Raw genomic sequence first — 15,263 nt, 5'->3', positions numbered from 1 at the left:
TTTTTTTTTTTTTTTTTTTTTTTTTTAAGGTTTCTTTTAGGTTTCCATCAGTCTAGGTTAGTGATTGCAAACTTTTTGGAGCTTCAATGATACAAACAGCCCACTGCAGCACGTGTGCCATAGGCTTGTCACCATTGGTCTAGGACTACTTTGGGCCCAGTACTCAGCCAATAATTTTGACTATTGTAACAGATACCCAATGTGCTAGGTGATCTCTCCCTTCTAGATGATACAGAAACAATTTCCAGCTCTGAATGAGCTCCAGGAAGCCTTCTGCCTATTCCTTTCTGGTAATTCTCTCTCTAGTCTTGAGTGCTTTATGTATACTTTTCTGTATGTTTATCAATTTTCAGAAGAAAAAAATGTTATTTTGTATTAGTACTGTACATGTTTGTAGCACATAATGTTTACCTTCCTTGTGTTGTGTTGGTATGTGTACATAACACATCTTTATTCTTTTTTCTTCCCTTCTCCCTCCTTTCCCCACTCCCTCCATCTCCTGACAGCCTTCACGTTTGAGGAAGTTCTATATCCCTATTTTCTATTATTTATCTTTTCTTTTTCTCTTTATTTATAGTTGGAATTTCTCATATAAAAGAAACTATGTGATATTTAAACTTGTGTGTCTGATGATAGAGGAAACATAGCCTCTTTAACAAAAGGTGCTGAGAAAATTGACTTTCTACATGCAGAACACTGAATCTAGACCCATATCACTCACCATGTACTAAATTTAAAACAAAATGGATCAAAGAACTAAGTGTTAAAACAGAAACATTTAATCTTCTGGGAAATAAAATAGGTAAAACTCTTGAAGACATAGGCGTAGGCAAGGACTTTCTGAATAGAACCCCAATTGCACAAGAAATAGTTCCAAGAATAAACAAATGGGATATATATCAAATTAAAAAGTTTCTGCACAGCCAAGGAAACCATCAACAGAATGAAGAGATACAGGATGAGAATTTTTTTGCCAGCTATTCCTTGAACAGAGAACTAATATCTAAAATACATAAAGAACTAAAAAACATTAGACCCAGCCACATAAAAGATCCAATAAAAAATGGGCAACTGAAACAAACACTTCACTGAAGAAGTACAGATTGCCAGTAAATACATAAAAAATGGTCAATATCATTGGTCATTAGGGAAATGCAAACCCTGAGGTTCCAGCTTACTTCGGAAAGAAAATAATCATCAAGAAATCCAATAATAACAAATGCTAAAGAGGCTGCAAGGAAAAAGAAACCCTTCTACACTGTCGGTGGGAAAGTATCAGAGACCACTGGTACCAGCACTATGGAAATCAATACAGAGATTCTTCAAAGAACTAAAAAATAGAAATTCCATTCAACCCAGCTATTCCTCTGCTAGGTATTTTCCTAAGAGAGCTAAAGACATATTACAGTGACACATGTATACTTATGTTTACAGTAGCACGACTTATAATAGCTAAATCTTGGAAGAGCTTATAGGTTCATCAACAGATGAATGGATAAAGAAGTGTGGTATTTATACACAATGGAATACTACTCTGCCATAGGAAGGATAAACTTGAGTTATTTGTAGGAAAATTTGTAGGAAAACACCTTATGACCATAGTGTTAATTGAAGTCAGACACACAAGCTTAAATATCCTATGATTTCTCTTATATGAGAATCCCAAAATAGAAATAAAGAACAAAATAAAGTAGATAATAGAAAATAAGGAGGTAGATCTTTTGAAAAGGGAAGGGGATCAAGAGATGGAGCAAGGAAGGGGGAAGGAAGGGAAGGAAAAGGGAATGAAAAGAGAATTAAGATGTGTTATATACATGTACCAACTCAGCACAAGGAATATAAACATGTACTGAAAATATGTACTAATAAAAAATAAAAATTGAGCCAGGGATTTAGCTCAGTGGTTCCTTTGCCTGCCTCTCAAGTGCAAGGTGCCGAGTTTGATCCCTGGTACCAAAAAAAAAAAGAGAGAGAAAATGAAGTGATATAGAGACTGAGAAAGAAGAATCTAAGGGTAGAGTTGGAGAGGAAACTGCTGACTCCTTTCCCAGTACTGAGGCTGACATGATATGAAAAATCTTTACATCTGAGAAGTGACTGGAAAACATCTTTTTGATATCAAATATTTCTATTGCCTAAATCACACACAGTCTATTTCAGTAAACCCCAAATCATTACGCAGGAAGCATATTAAATTCACCTAATTTTATTTCAATAGATTTTTCTTAATAAAAATTACCTTTTCAGTTTTGTTAGAGAAACTAAAAGTTTATAACCAAGGTTATGATTTTTTAATTCGATTCAATTATTTACCAACTATAATTTTCTTTACCTTAAATAACTTTATAGCCTCTGTCTGCAGAGCTTCAGAAGGCAGTGTTGTCAGAGGGGAAAGGATTCCTTCTTTGCTGTGACACAAAGTGGGGTGTCTCCATATCTGGGAGGCTAGAAGAACACAGGAACAGAAAACAGAATGATTCATTATTTCAGCTTCCCATGAGATTAACAGTCTAGGAGTCAGGCTCACAACTTTCATCACAAAGATCAGGGAAACCTTTGATACTGTTATTTTGTTATTTTATTTCAGTTGCCAGGCCATTGTGAAGCTTATGTTTCTGTTTTGGATAAAGTAAATGAAGAAGAGTTAGGGTTCTAATTTGCTGGCCTGCAACGTGTCTATAAGGGCACTTTCACATTGCTTAATTGGGTCAACAGGTGGTGACATAAGGAAGGGCATGAGAAGGAATGGGGGGAGGGATACAGAAAGAGCCTAAGTAGGAGAAGATAAAAAGATAAAGCAGAACTAGAAGTAATTCCTAAAATCAATATTAATTAAATTTCTATTCTGGTCACTGTACATAAAATGTGGTTTCTATTCAAGCACAGGATAGAATCTAGACTCAAAGTTGGAACCCCTGGCCATAAAAGCTAATTTCAATACAAAACTACAAATTCTTTAAAAGAGTTAAGTGGCAAAGTTAAATGACATGATTTTAACAATGATTAAGCAGCTTTTGTGAGTCAGATGATGAGGTGGAGTGGAAGGGGTCTCCTAATGCTAGGCAGGATTCCATCAGGTTGGTAAGGACTGTGAGGAAAGGGGCACTCCAAGCAGAGAGAGCAATAGTAGCAGGGCAAATGAGTGTGGCACGACACAGTGCCTTGGAGACTGATGGCATCCCTGGAGCCTAAGAACCCCAGTGATAATTCTGGCCCATTACAGCGAAAAGTGGGGTAAATGACAGGGAAACAGGATAGTCCACAAAGTGAAAACTCCAATAGGCTAAGGGGTTTGGAGTTCACTACATAAACCATGAGGTGTATATGCTTCATATACTTACACGTTTCCCCTTCTATATTTAGTAATTTACACACGAGTTGTTCAAATTCTGATCCAACATTTATGTTGTTACTTCCGGCTGCAACAGTCAGGTGATAAAGCCAAGTGTCCTTAAAAATCAGAGCATAGTATTAGAAATGTTAACCAACATACAGTTTTGATTACTGAAGGAAAATAATTTGCACACACAGTAAGGAACTTTGAGACCGAAAAGAAACCATTTTCTTTAATTTTTAAATGACAACTAGAAGCCATTTAGTGAAATCTCTGAGGTAGGCTCATGTGAACAGTGTTCCTTTTACCTTTTCCTATTGTTCACATTTTTATTATCTTTTATACATGTTTCTTAGAAAAGCATGACAAAATTAAGAAGAGTAATACATGTTAAGAGGCTGGAATAAATACAAGCTGATACTCTTTTTAGCAGAACAAAAAACTTTACCCAATTTAAATCTTACTCCCACAACAATACATTACTTACTCTTGAAATACTTGGGAAATCCTGAAAATTTAAAGAAGAAAGTAATATCTAATTTGTCCCACTCTCCAAAGATAACCACTTGCCTATTATTTCTTTTGTGAAAAAAATATATAGATTAAATCTTATATAATTATGCTAAAATATATTATTATAACTTCTGAATTTTACTAATAAAGTACAAGAATGCCCTTGTTGCTGGAAATCTGTTATACACAAATTTTGCTTTGTTGTTTAGACAGGGTCTTGCTATGTGGTCCATGCTGGCCTTGAAGTCATTCTGTAGCTCAGGCTGCCCTGGAACTCACCATCCTGCTGCATCAGCCTTGTGAGTGATGGAATTATATAAACAAGTTTTATTTTGCTTTGTTTTGGTACTGGGGATTCAACTCAGGTCCTTACGCTTGCAAGGCAGGCCACCGAACCAATGAGCTAAATCCCCGGCTATACAAACAAGTTTTAATGGCTACAGGATATTCTATTATTAGCCATACTGTATTTATTTAATAAATTTTCTATTGTTAAACATTTAGATAGCTATTAATTTCTCATTGATAAAAATACTGTGATGTCTAACATCTCTTAAAAGTATATAGGTTAGGGCTGGGGATGTAGCTCAGTGGTTCCAGCGCCTGCCTCTCAAGCGCAAGGACCCAAGTTCAATCCCCAGTACCAAGAAAAAGAGTTCAACAGCTTTAAAAGTATATAGGCTACATTTTCTGTGTTCTAAATATTTCAGAGATGAAATAATTTTAAAAAGAATATCATAGCCAATAAATTTATATATAGATCTTTGGTTGAATTTACAAACTTTTAAAAAAAAATCTTGAAGGACTTTATTTAAGGACTTTTTTGGGGGGATATCGGGGATTGAACTCAGGACCTTGCACTTGTGAGGCAGGTCATGGAATGAATGAGCTAAATCCCCAGCTTACAAACATTTCTTTAGTATATATTCTTCAAAGACAATGACAGGTCATGACTAGGGCAGGAATATTTGTCAGAAATCTTGAAACATGCTTTCAAATTGCTTCCCAGAGTGTGTACACAAATTCACACTCCCTTCAATGTTGTGTGGGAGTATTTCTCTCACTACAGTTATATTAACATAATTTTTTAAAACCCATGATAATTTCAGAAAGAAAAGCTTTATAATTTTTAAAAGTTTGCATTTGACTATAAATGAGTCTAAACATTAAATATCCATGAGCCTCCACAGTAAGTTGTTTGCTGAGTCCTCTTCTCAGTTTTCTGCTGAAAATAAAGTCCTTCACATCAAATAGGAGGCAACAGAGGTAAACATCAGAGACACAGGCTCTGGCATCAGAGATAGGGGTTTAGAAAACAACGTGGTCTCTTGCAAGAAGAGATCTTTTTTCTTAGTAAGTGCTTTCTATTCAGAGATCAGATAATGTCTTTTTTGATACAGGGTCTCACTCCATAATACAGGCTGGCCTTAAACTTACTATGCATCCCAGGATGACCTTGAACATGTGATCTTCCTGCCTCAGCCTCACAAGGTGCTAGATAAAGGCTTTTTAAAAAAATAATTTTATTGAACTCTTTTAAATTCATCTGGAAATTATTTTTCTATATGTGAGAGATGAAAGTAATGTTTTACCTTAACAGCCAATTTTTGTCAATACATAATAACCACATAATTCTATATGTAATAAACACATTATCTAATACTTCCACAATTTGTGATGCCTCCTCTCTCTCTATATGACTATTCATTTCATACATATAATACATAAACTAATTCTCAATTATATAAAAAATGAAATTTTATTAATAATTAGTCAAAAATATAAAGTAGAGGCCTTAGATTTACCAAAAAATATCCAGTGGGTGATATCCACATTTTTACACATAAAGTTCCCTTGTCCTCTACTGTCATGCACTAATTCAAGCCTTGAGATAACATTTTATCAATAAGACTGAAAATGACACATTCAAATAAGACTCATTTCTAAAGAGGTAAAGAATCTCTGAAAATATTTCTGAGAGTCTTTAGCAAAATTATCTTCTCATTTCCACAAAACTAATTTAAATATTATCTACCAATAGCTGAGTATTAGTCTGAATCATTTTAAATCAACCAGCATGTCTTTGAATACCTTTTCATGCTTGGATCCAATTAGCAGGTAAGTCGGACCTTGGTCTTTGGGGTGAACAACGATAGTGTAATGAGTGGATAACAGACTGCGTCCACTGGCTTCATAATCTTCATCTGAATCACAGGACCTGTCCACCTCTTCAACTTTAGCTTCCCACAGTTTGATCTGACCTAAGGGAAACTAAAGAAAATGTAAGCAATTGTAAGGAAGCCACTTGTCTAAATCTTTCCCATTAAGAGTTTTTGTGGTTCTTCACATTTTCACCTTTAAAAGACATACTGTGTTTGTGTGTGTGTGTGTGTGTGTGTGTGTGTTACTGGGATCAGACCCAGGGCCTTCACACTAAGGTTCATCTCCAGCCCTTCATTTTTTTATCTTTTATTTTGAGACAGGGTCTCAATAAGCCACTAAGTTGCCCAGCCTTGGCTTGAACTTGCATTTTTCCCATCTCAGCCTCCAAGAGAGCATACCTTTTTAAAAATCAAATGCTGAGATAATCATATGATTATCTTATAGCTACAGATGTAGTAGTAGGAGTAGTAACAAGCAATAAGCCCAACTGTGATACAAAAGAGCAGTGATTCAGATTATTCAGTTAGACTAAAATGACTCATTACCAAAAAGCTGATTTGATTCACCTACAGAGTTGATCAGTGATTTAAGGTTGGACATAGTCTTAAAACTGTTCATAGAAAAAAATAACAAAAGTAGACAACCAGTACAAAGATTAACTTTGACCCCAGATCCCAGGAAATGAGGAGTATTTGAAGGCTATTAGTATATAATATGTCTCAAAACAATGTAATAATTGCCTGCATCTTAATTTAAGGGCAATAAAACCATCCTAGGGTGATTTACATTAAATTTTATCTACCCTTTTAGTTACCAAAGCAAATATATCTGCCATGATGGATACTTACTTTATCTGTTTTAAAACTTACTTTAAGTACATTTATTCCAGAAAAATATTCAGTGTGCTTCAGATTTATAAGTTCTAAAACATTTGGCCAGGTTTGCAATTGCAGTTCTGAAGAAGTCCATTCTAACCATGAGGACATTTACTATCGTGCATTTCCAGGCTGAGTTCCAGGGCTCAGTGCTTGGCCTCTCTTTCCATCTACACTCGTTCCCTGGTGATCTCAGCCAAGCTCCTGCTTTAATCATAGCACGTGATAGCTCTTCCCAAATGCATCATTCCAGACTCAAGATCTCTGTTAGATGTTTAGCATCTCAAACTCGCCTTGTAAAGTTATCTCAACACCCTGCTCCACTCGGTCTTCCCCAGGTCAATTGTTGATGACTTTATTTTTCTAGCTGTTTAGGTCAAACACTTTGGCATCCTTGCTGACTCTTGTCTTTCCTCCCTTAGACCTTTAAATCCTCAGTAAATCCTATCAGCAAGACTGTCGTGTATGTCCAGACTCTGATCACATCTCAGATCTCCACTGCCACCACCAACCCCAGCCATCTCTTGCCTGGGTTACTGTAAGAGCCTCCTGACTATGGGAGGCTCATACTCCTTCCCTTCAGTCTATTTCTAAATAGAAGCCAAGTGTTCCCATTGCACATGGCAGAACCATGTCCTGCTCTGCTAAAAAGGCTCCAGTGCTTCCCATGTCACTCAGAGCAAAAGCTCAAGGGTAGCAGAATGTGCAGAACCTTCCTGACATCAGGATTATTTTGAACTAAAAAACATCTTTTAAGACAACAGATGCAAGAAGGGTACCCAGACCCTTTTTTTCTTCCCAAAGGCAAGAGATCAGACTCACATACAGAAGAAATATTTCGGATAACAAAAGGAAAATAACATTCTTACTGGCAATGACAGGAAGTTGAGGCCAAGGAAAACTTGTAGTAGCAAAGCTTGTTAAACTAGGCCTCACCTTGCTGGTCACTTCTCCACCCAACTGGTGATCCTAGCCCAACTCCCTTTGCTGTGTCATACTTTTTTCAACTTAAGTGCTCTTTGTCCAGTTCAATATATAAGGATTCAGCTCTATGTCTTTGGTTCTTCATTTCCATATGAAGCCTTCTGTGTCAAGTGAGACTTACATTAAATTAATTTGTACACTTTTCTCCTATAATTTGTCTTATGTTAATTTAATTCTCAGGCCAACTGAAAATACTATGAAGGCAGAGGTAAAACTGTACCTCTTTTAAGAAAACAGATTTTTTAATTTGACCTCTAAGGTCCCATATAATTTGGCCCCTGTTATATCTCTGACCCTGTCTCCTACTATTTTCTTCCTAACAGGTTCCAGTCGAGTCATACTTTCCTTGAGATTCCCCAAACACACCGGGCCTGTTCCTGCCTTGGGGCCTTTGCACTTGCTGCACCCTCTGCCTGGAGTGCTCTTGCTCACAATGTGCTCCTGGCTGCTCTTTTACTTCCGGCAGAACTTAAGGAAAATGTCAGCCTCTTAGTGAGGCCTTACCTAGACGTCCTATAGAGAATGCAATATTATCTGCCTAGTAGCTGATTAATTTAAATGTACTGTCTTTCAGGAGAAACATGATTTTCCATGTTTAATTAATAACAATTATGTACTGAGTAGTTACAGTGTGCAAAGTATTATGCTTGGCATTAATAAAGCTTTTTCTTTTAAGGGAAAAGTTAAAATTAAAAATTAATTTACACCTTTGGGAAAAGAAAGGTAGTAAATCAAAGGTAAATAATAAGGCAGAAAAAGTCACATTCATAAATAAAAGGCAGGTTTTAAAAATTGTGATGTGGGGCTGAGGATTTAGCTCAGTGGTGCTGCCACCTGCTTCACAAGTACAAGGTCCAGAGTTCAATCCCAGGTTCCAAAAAAAAGTGATGAAAATTAAGTCTAGTATGATAATACAAGACAATATGAACTTAATTTTATGCTCTAAGCCCACCAATTCTAAGAAAACCCGTGTCTCATCTACCATAATATTCAGTATGGTTATTCATCTTACCAAAGGACACACCAAAGTTCCAAAAATAGCCAATGGAACTAGTGCTTGTATTTTGACTTAATATAAAGGCACTGAGCAAGATTTCAAAATTATTTTGGAAACATCTATAGCACACAATGAAGTGGGCCTATACAGATTCAAATATATTCACAAGACTTTTCCAATAATTATAATGGATTTCTGTCATTTTTCTACATTCTCAGTAGTTTTTTCTGTGATCAATGCTATCCATTTTTATTAAACCATTTACAATTTGGGGCAGGAGATTAGCTTAAAAATGAATAAACAGGATATAAATAGTCAGATGGATGAACAGGTAAATGATATCCAAGAATTTGAGGGCCTGGGACAAGAGCAGACTCTGTTTCCTCCCCAGGTCTTCTTTCCTAGCTCACTGTTTCTTCTAACCTTATATCGTCTGTGAGAACATGGGAAAACATGAGAAGGTAATGGCAGGGGTGGGGTGGAAGAAAGCTTTCTCCTCTTCATCCTAGAAGCTGAATTAGTTAAAAGTTGGTAAGGCTTATAATTGAGAATCAAAACCCTTGAAGGTGATAGGTATGTGATTACCTCAGTCATACATTTAACACCAAAGTTCATCCTTATCAAAAACTCTAAAGTTTTACTTAGCAACAGAAGAGTAAAAGGGAAAACTTTAAGCTATTAACAAGCAAAACAAAATACTCTAATTAGCATATTAAAATACATACATACCTTATCTTCTTGACTACGAAAATAATACAACGTCTTTCCTATGAGTGCACACCAGACTCTCTTGGAGTACCCATGTTTCACCTGAAATCATATTTCAATGAATTACACATGTAGCTCAGAACTTTGAAAACTTATATATTTTATTTGAAGGTCTACAGGTATCCAATTTGCCCAAGATATAAGTGGTTTTCCAAGTGGACAATCTAAATGATGCATAAGGTTTACCTGTGCTAGAAGTAGCCCAGAATGTTTGCTTTGGCACTCACCATTCAAAATTTAATGAAGGTTTACTATATGTTAAGTACTGTGCCCAGGGCTAAGGACTCAAAGATGGATTTAAGAAAAGGTGCCAATTTCACAGGTAAGTATATTTTAAAGTTTATGTATTTCTTAGACTTCCAATAAACTTGTGTCTCCCTGAGTTAGCATCCTAATATTAGAATCAAGACCATGAAAACCTGAAGAAGTCTAATGATGTCCCTAATGTAAAAGATTCATTCATTCAAAAGATTTGATTCTTTCTCCAAAAGTAATCATAAAAAATTATTAAATACTACTAAAAGCCATGTGGTGAGTACCTTCTACATATCTGGCACTATGTTAAGTGACAGGCAGAATTTGAATCTAGCTCTTGACTTTGACAAGTCAGAGACTGGTTTAAGTCCTGGGTAAGCAGATGTGAACTAGACAGAGTTTTGCGTAAGGAGCTAATAACAGCTTTGTGAGGAAGACAGTTAAATCAGCATTATGTGCAACGACTTCATCAAGAACAGTTTCTATTTATATACATTTTTATGGAAGAAATTTATCAGAATTTAAACTGAATGTTATCACTTGGTGGCTTTTGAAGATGGTTTCTGTGAATTCTGTGAGTTCCAGGCCCTTGTCCTGCCCAGGCATAGGCACTGAAGATCTTTACCAAAGAGTCAAGGCTGAATCTTCCATTCTAGGGACGCACAAAGAAACCCATTCCTACCAACCGGTAATACCTGAGATAAAACTCCTTCACCTCAGACCTAGAATATGTAGTGTGCCTGGCTGAGACTGCCTTGTAGCCCACTTCCCATCAGCAGTCCTGCCAACCCAGCCCTGCCAACATCTGCCTCGGGTTAGACTCTCCTGTGGTTCAAGAGTGGTTTGGCCTGGACAGCCCACTAAGTCAGCCGAGACACTAGTCAGCCCTCAATTCTGTTGTCACACTTGCCCAAGGTAGTGTGAACCATGGAAAAAACTGAAGCTGAGGAGGAGATAAAGTGTGAGGGGCAGAAGGAGAGAGTGTTACAATTTGAAATTTCGTGGTTGAGAGGGCTTTGCTGACCTTGAGTAAAGGAATGAAGGAGGGCAAGGAGCCAGGTAGATTTTTCAGGATCCTTCAGGCCCTTGTAATAACCTACATTTAAATGAGCAGTGACTTAACTGAGTAGTAATTGTAGTAGTACATTGAGAAGAATACAAACTATTGCCACAGTAAATTTTATGGAAGGCAAGTCATAAGTAGGAAAGACCAGACTTGAGGCCTAATGGACCAAGGCTTAAATTAAGAGTTCTACCGCCTGTACTAGATGGTCTTGCTCAGGCAACAGTCTTAACCACCTAGTTTGTCATAACAACTTTTTTTGTCCTAACAATGTGAGACTATTGTAGACCTCACTGGGCTGGTGTGATGGCCAAGTGCAATGATCTACATAAAAGATAACAGGATTTACACAATAAATGCTCTCTTCTTCATAAGGGGAAGAAGTAAAACATGTCTTCTTTTAAACCCCAAACCCAAACCAGAAGCTCTGGTTTAAACAAATAACTCTGCCACTAACAGTTTGAGGGAGTCAGAATGCTGCTTGAGCGAAAGAAAAAAAAAGTTTTATTTGGCAGGACATGTTTAGCTTAATTAAATTTGGAAATATATTTATAGAAAAATATTTGGGCACTTTTAAAATCTTCTTAGGCAGAGTTTATTTTGTTTTTTCTTTCCTTAAAAACTTTAGAAAGAAGTGTCTAAAAATTGGAGTGTAATGCCTCTGCTTATAGGCCCTGTACTTCTGAAACAGATACAGAAACTTCTGTATCTTTAACGTACAACAATGGCTACCTTTGGAGACTACAAATAAAGGAAGCTGTGTCTAGCTTCGTTATGTTTACAGCATAAAACATTTTACTAGAAGAATCCAAGGCTTTATAAAGAGAACCAATTAATTGAATGAATAATTTTTTTACCCGGTACCCAAAACAAAGATATTTCCTATCCGTTTTATTTTTGAAGACAGCATATCATACCCCAATGACAGGCTTTTGTGAGCCTAGGAAACAAGCATCTGGGGTCTCCTGTCTTCCCCTGCATGTAGCCTCATCACTGTAGCATTTGCTACCACAAATCCTGACACCAGCCTTGCTGCCTTCACTATCTATTGAGCTAGCATTTTTTGAATGTTTATGATGGGCCAGGTATTGTTTGAATACACTTTATATGTTTAACTCTCATTTAATCCTCTCAACACCTTGGGAGCTTGGCACTATTATTATCCGCAGTTTACAGATGAGGACAGTAAGACCCAGAGCCCATAAGTAACTTTTTCAAGGTCACCCAGCTGGTAAGTGGCAGAGCTAGAATTTGCGCCCAGGCAGCCTGGCTCCCAAGCCCCTGCCCTGGCCTCCTGGACACACTGTCTACATCCTTGCTCTCTTCATGTCCAATAACTCTCGCTGTCCCTCCATTTTTGTCACCACCTCCTCAGCCACACCCTAGTTCTCCCACACACATGCCCCCTCCAGCAATTTGCACACTATGCTCTGATCGCAGCCTTTTCTCACCTTCTCCACTCTTTGCACCATTGCTTTTTTTTTTAACTTTCTCCACAGTTTTAAGACCTCAGATCCTTCTGCTTAACTGAAATCTCTCAGTTCCTTCCTGGCCTCTTCTTGCTCCACCAACCTGAGATTCCATGTTTGATCACAAAACAATTCCTGCTCTAACGCCCATGATTAAATTGCATTCCTACACTTCTAACACTGCCCAAAACTTATCTCCACTTGTCCATAAAAGGCAATAGGGCGTTTTATGAAATAATATTGTTGAGGGCCAGGGATTTAGCTCAGTGGTGCTGCCACCTGCCTCACAAGCGCAAGGTCCTGACTTCGATCACCAGTACAAAAGAAAAAGAAAAAGAAATAATATTGTTGAAAATGGTCGATTAGTATATTATTTCTTTTACTTGCATACATTTGAAATTCCCATAATTAAGCATTGATTTCAAATCATCGTCTTGATAGATACCTGATTGTTATGGTTTAGATCTGGGGTATCCTCCAAAAGCCTCATGTGTTTGGAGCCTGAATGGATCATGAGGGTTTATACCCATGAATGAGTTAGTCCACGGATGAGTCTGTAGCTGACTCGCCATGAGGCAATGTGGCCTGGTTAGAGGTGGGTCACTGGGGTGTGACCTGGAAGAGCCTCCCTTCTCTTTCTGCTTCCTGGCTGCCATGACCTGATCAGCTTTTCTCTGCCAGTCCCTTCCACCACGCCCTTATCCCTCGGAGCCAGCCAACTATGGACTGAGTCCTCTAAAAACCAGGAGCCAAAATAAACTTCTCTCCTTTAAGCTATAGACTGGAGTATTTTGTCCCAGCAACAAGCAAATGACTAAGACAGTGATAAAGCAAGTAAAAAGTTAAGCTTGGCATTTAAGTAATGGGAACATGAGTGTTCACTATAAAATTTTTCTACTTTTTTCATATTTGAAAATCTGTGTAATAAAATGTTAACAAATCCTCTATTCCTATTTCTAGGTACTGAAGATACTGGAGAAAAACAAACATGAATTCAAGTCATTTGAGTCAAATGAGCCCTCAGTAACACTTATCAAGCCTATTTGTTCTTGGGTATATCTTACTTTTCTTAATGATCACTCTTAATCCTTTACCCACTCTCAGGAAAAGACCTTGTCTTATGGAGTAAGCTTCATCAACAGAGGACAAATAGATGTGACATGGCTCTATGTCTCAAAAGTTAGACATTCATCCACATGCTTCCTCACCTTTCTTCCAGTTCATCCTTGCCATGAAGCTTTCCCGCCAGGCCCACTCTGGACCTTGTCCTTAGTCTCCCACCTCCCCTCTCTCCTGATTTCTTCCCCTCAGTTCCTAAATTCAAGGCATAGGTCTTCCCACCCTAAAAATGCCTGTCCTGACTCCATTTTCCTCTCCAGCTTGATGCTTTCTAATGTGCTGGAAAGAGTAAACAGTCTTCCAGGTTCAAACACTACACCTGCTCATCTTCCACCTCCTCTCCCCATGGCAATGTTCCCTGAGCACTCCACAGAGGACACTACAGTCACTCCCCCCAGGCCAAACATTCTGCTCTCTGGACTGTGTGGTGTTACTCTCAGGGTGCTTCATAAACCCCCTGTATAGGCCCTTAAATTTCGGAAACTCAAGTGTTCCTTTCATAGCCCCTTTCTTTGTATACGTCACACATTTTTCTTGGTGATTTCTCTCATTTTATAGTATCAATTGCCACAAAAATGCTGCTGAGTCACCAAATTCTTCTCTCAAATCTAGCCCTTTGCTCTGCACAGACCAGGGTTTCACCACCTGCTGGGCCCCCTTCCCGCTCCCCCCCACTTTCTTCTGCTTTCCCCATTAAGTTTATTGGTACATTTAAGGCAAACAATACAGTTACATTCACCATTGGTATCTTGTACCTTTACACAATGTATCTTGGTTCTTATTTTTTCCCCTTTCCCCTGACCTCCCTTCACCCTTCCCTATTTACAAAGACTTTGTTTCCATTTTTTCCTTTTCTTATATTTTTTATTTTCCTTTCTTTCTTTTCTCCTACCCCTGCCACTTCCTCTACCCCTTTAGACCTTCTTCCTATTTCACATTATCAATTACACATTTTGATCCTTATTTATACTTTGTTTTTCATACCAGAGAAATTATTCAGTATTTACATATGTGTATCCTATTTATTTCACTTAAGAGTGTGGCCTCAGTGTGCATCCATTTAGCTGTAAATGACTCTAGTTTCCCATTTATGGCTGAGTGGTACTCCATTTTATAGAAAAACCACATCTTCTTTATCCAGTCTCCCATTGATGCGCAATTGGGCTGTTTACAAGTTTTAGCTATTACAAACTGTGCCGCTATAAACATGGGTACATAAATATCACTGTGATATGATTCTTTTAAATCTTTTGGAAAGATACCCAGCAAAGGGATAGCTGGATCAAATGGGACTTCCAATCTTAGTTCTTTAAAGTATCTCCATATTGATTTCCATAGTGGTTGTACCAGTCTGCACTCCCACCAACAATGGAGAAGGGTTCCTATCTCCCAACAACCACACCAGCAGTTGTTATTGGCTGATTTCTCGAAAGCAGCCATTTGTTCTGGGTTAAGGTGGAATCTCAGTGTTGTTTTCATCTACATCTCTTGAATGACCAGTGATATTGAACATTTTTTCATATATTTATTTGCTGCTTTTACTTGTTTGTCTGAGAAATGCCTGTTCACTTCAGATGCCCATTTTTGAATCGGGTCTTTATATTTGGGAGGTCTGATTTTTTTTAGTTCTTTATATATTCTAGATAGTAGTCCTTTGTCTGAGGAGCAGCTTGTAAAATTTTTTTCTACATTGTAGGCTGTCTTTTAGCTCTGTTGGTGGTTT

The 15,263-nt window shown here is 37.6% G+C and overlaps 1 protein-coding gene across 1 annotated transcript in view; it reads right to left on the bottom strand.

Annotated features, from left to right (window-relative positions):
• Positions 1–15,263, bottom strand: part of Plekhh2 (pleckstrin homology, MyTH4 and FERM domain containing H2) — a 97,339-nt gene that overhangs the window by 27,910 nt on the left and 54,166 nt on the right. The window contains exons 15-18 of the mRNA XM_010611492.2: positions 9,596–9,676; positions 5,939–6,118; positions 3,342–3,450; positions 2,333–2,445 (exon numbers count right to left, since the gene is read on the bottom strand). Coding sequence (XP_010609794.1) covers positions 2,333–2,445; positions 3,342–3,450; positions 5,939–6,118; positions 9,596–9,676 — 483 coding nt within the window. The remainder of the gene's footprint in view (positions 1–2,332; positions 2,446–3,341; positions 3,451–5,938; positions 6,119–9,595; positions 9,677–15,263) is intronic.

Source organism: Fukomys damarensis, unplaced genomic scaffold (genome assembly GCF_012274545.1).
Source record: "Fukomys damarensis isolate Sample0158 unplaced genomic scaffold, DMR_v1.0_HiC HiC_scaffold_2, whole genome shotgun sequence".
NCBI classification, from domain to species: domain Eukaryota; kingdom Metazoa; phylum Chordata; class Mammalia; order Rodentia; family Bathyergidae; genus Fukomys; species Fukomys damarensis.
This window is presented reverse-complemented; position numbering and strand designations above follow the sequence as displayed.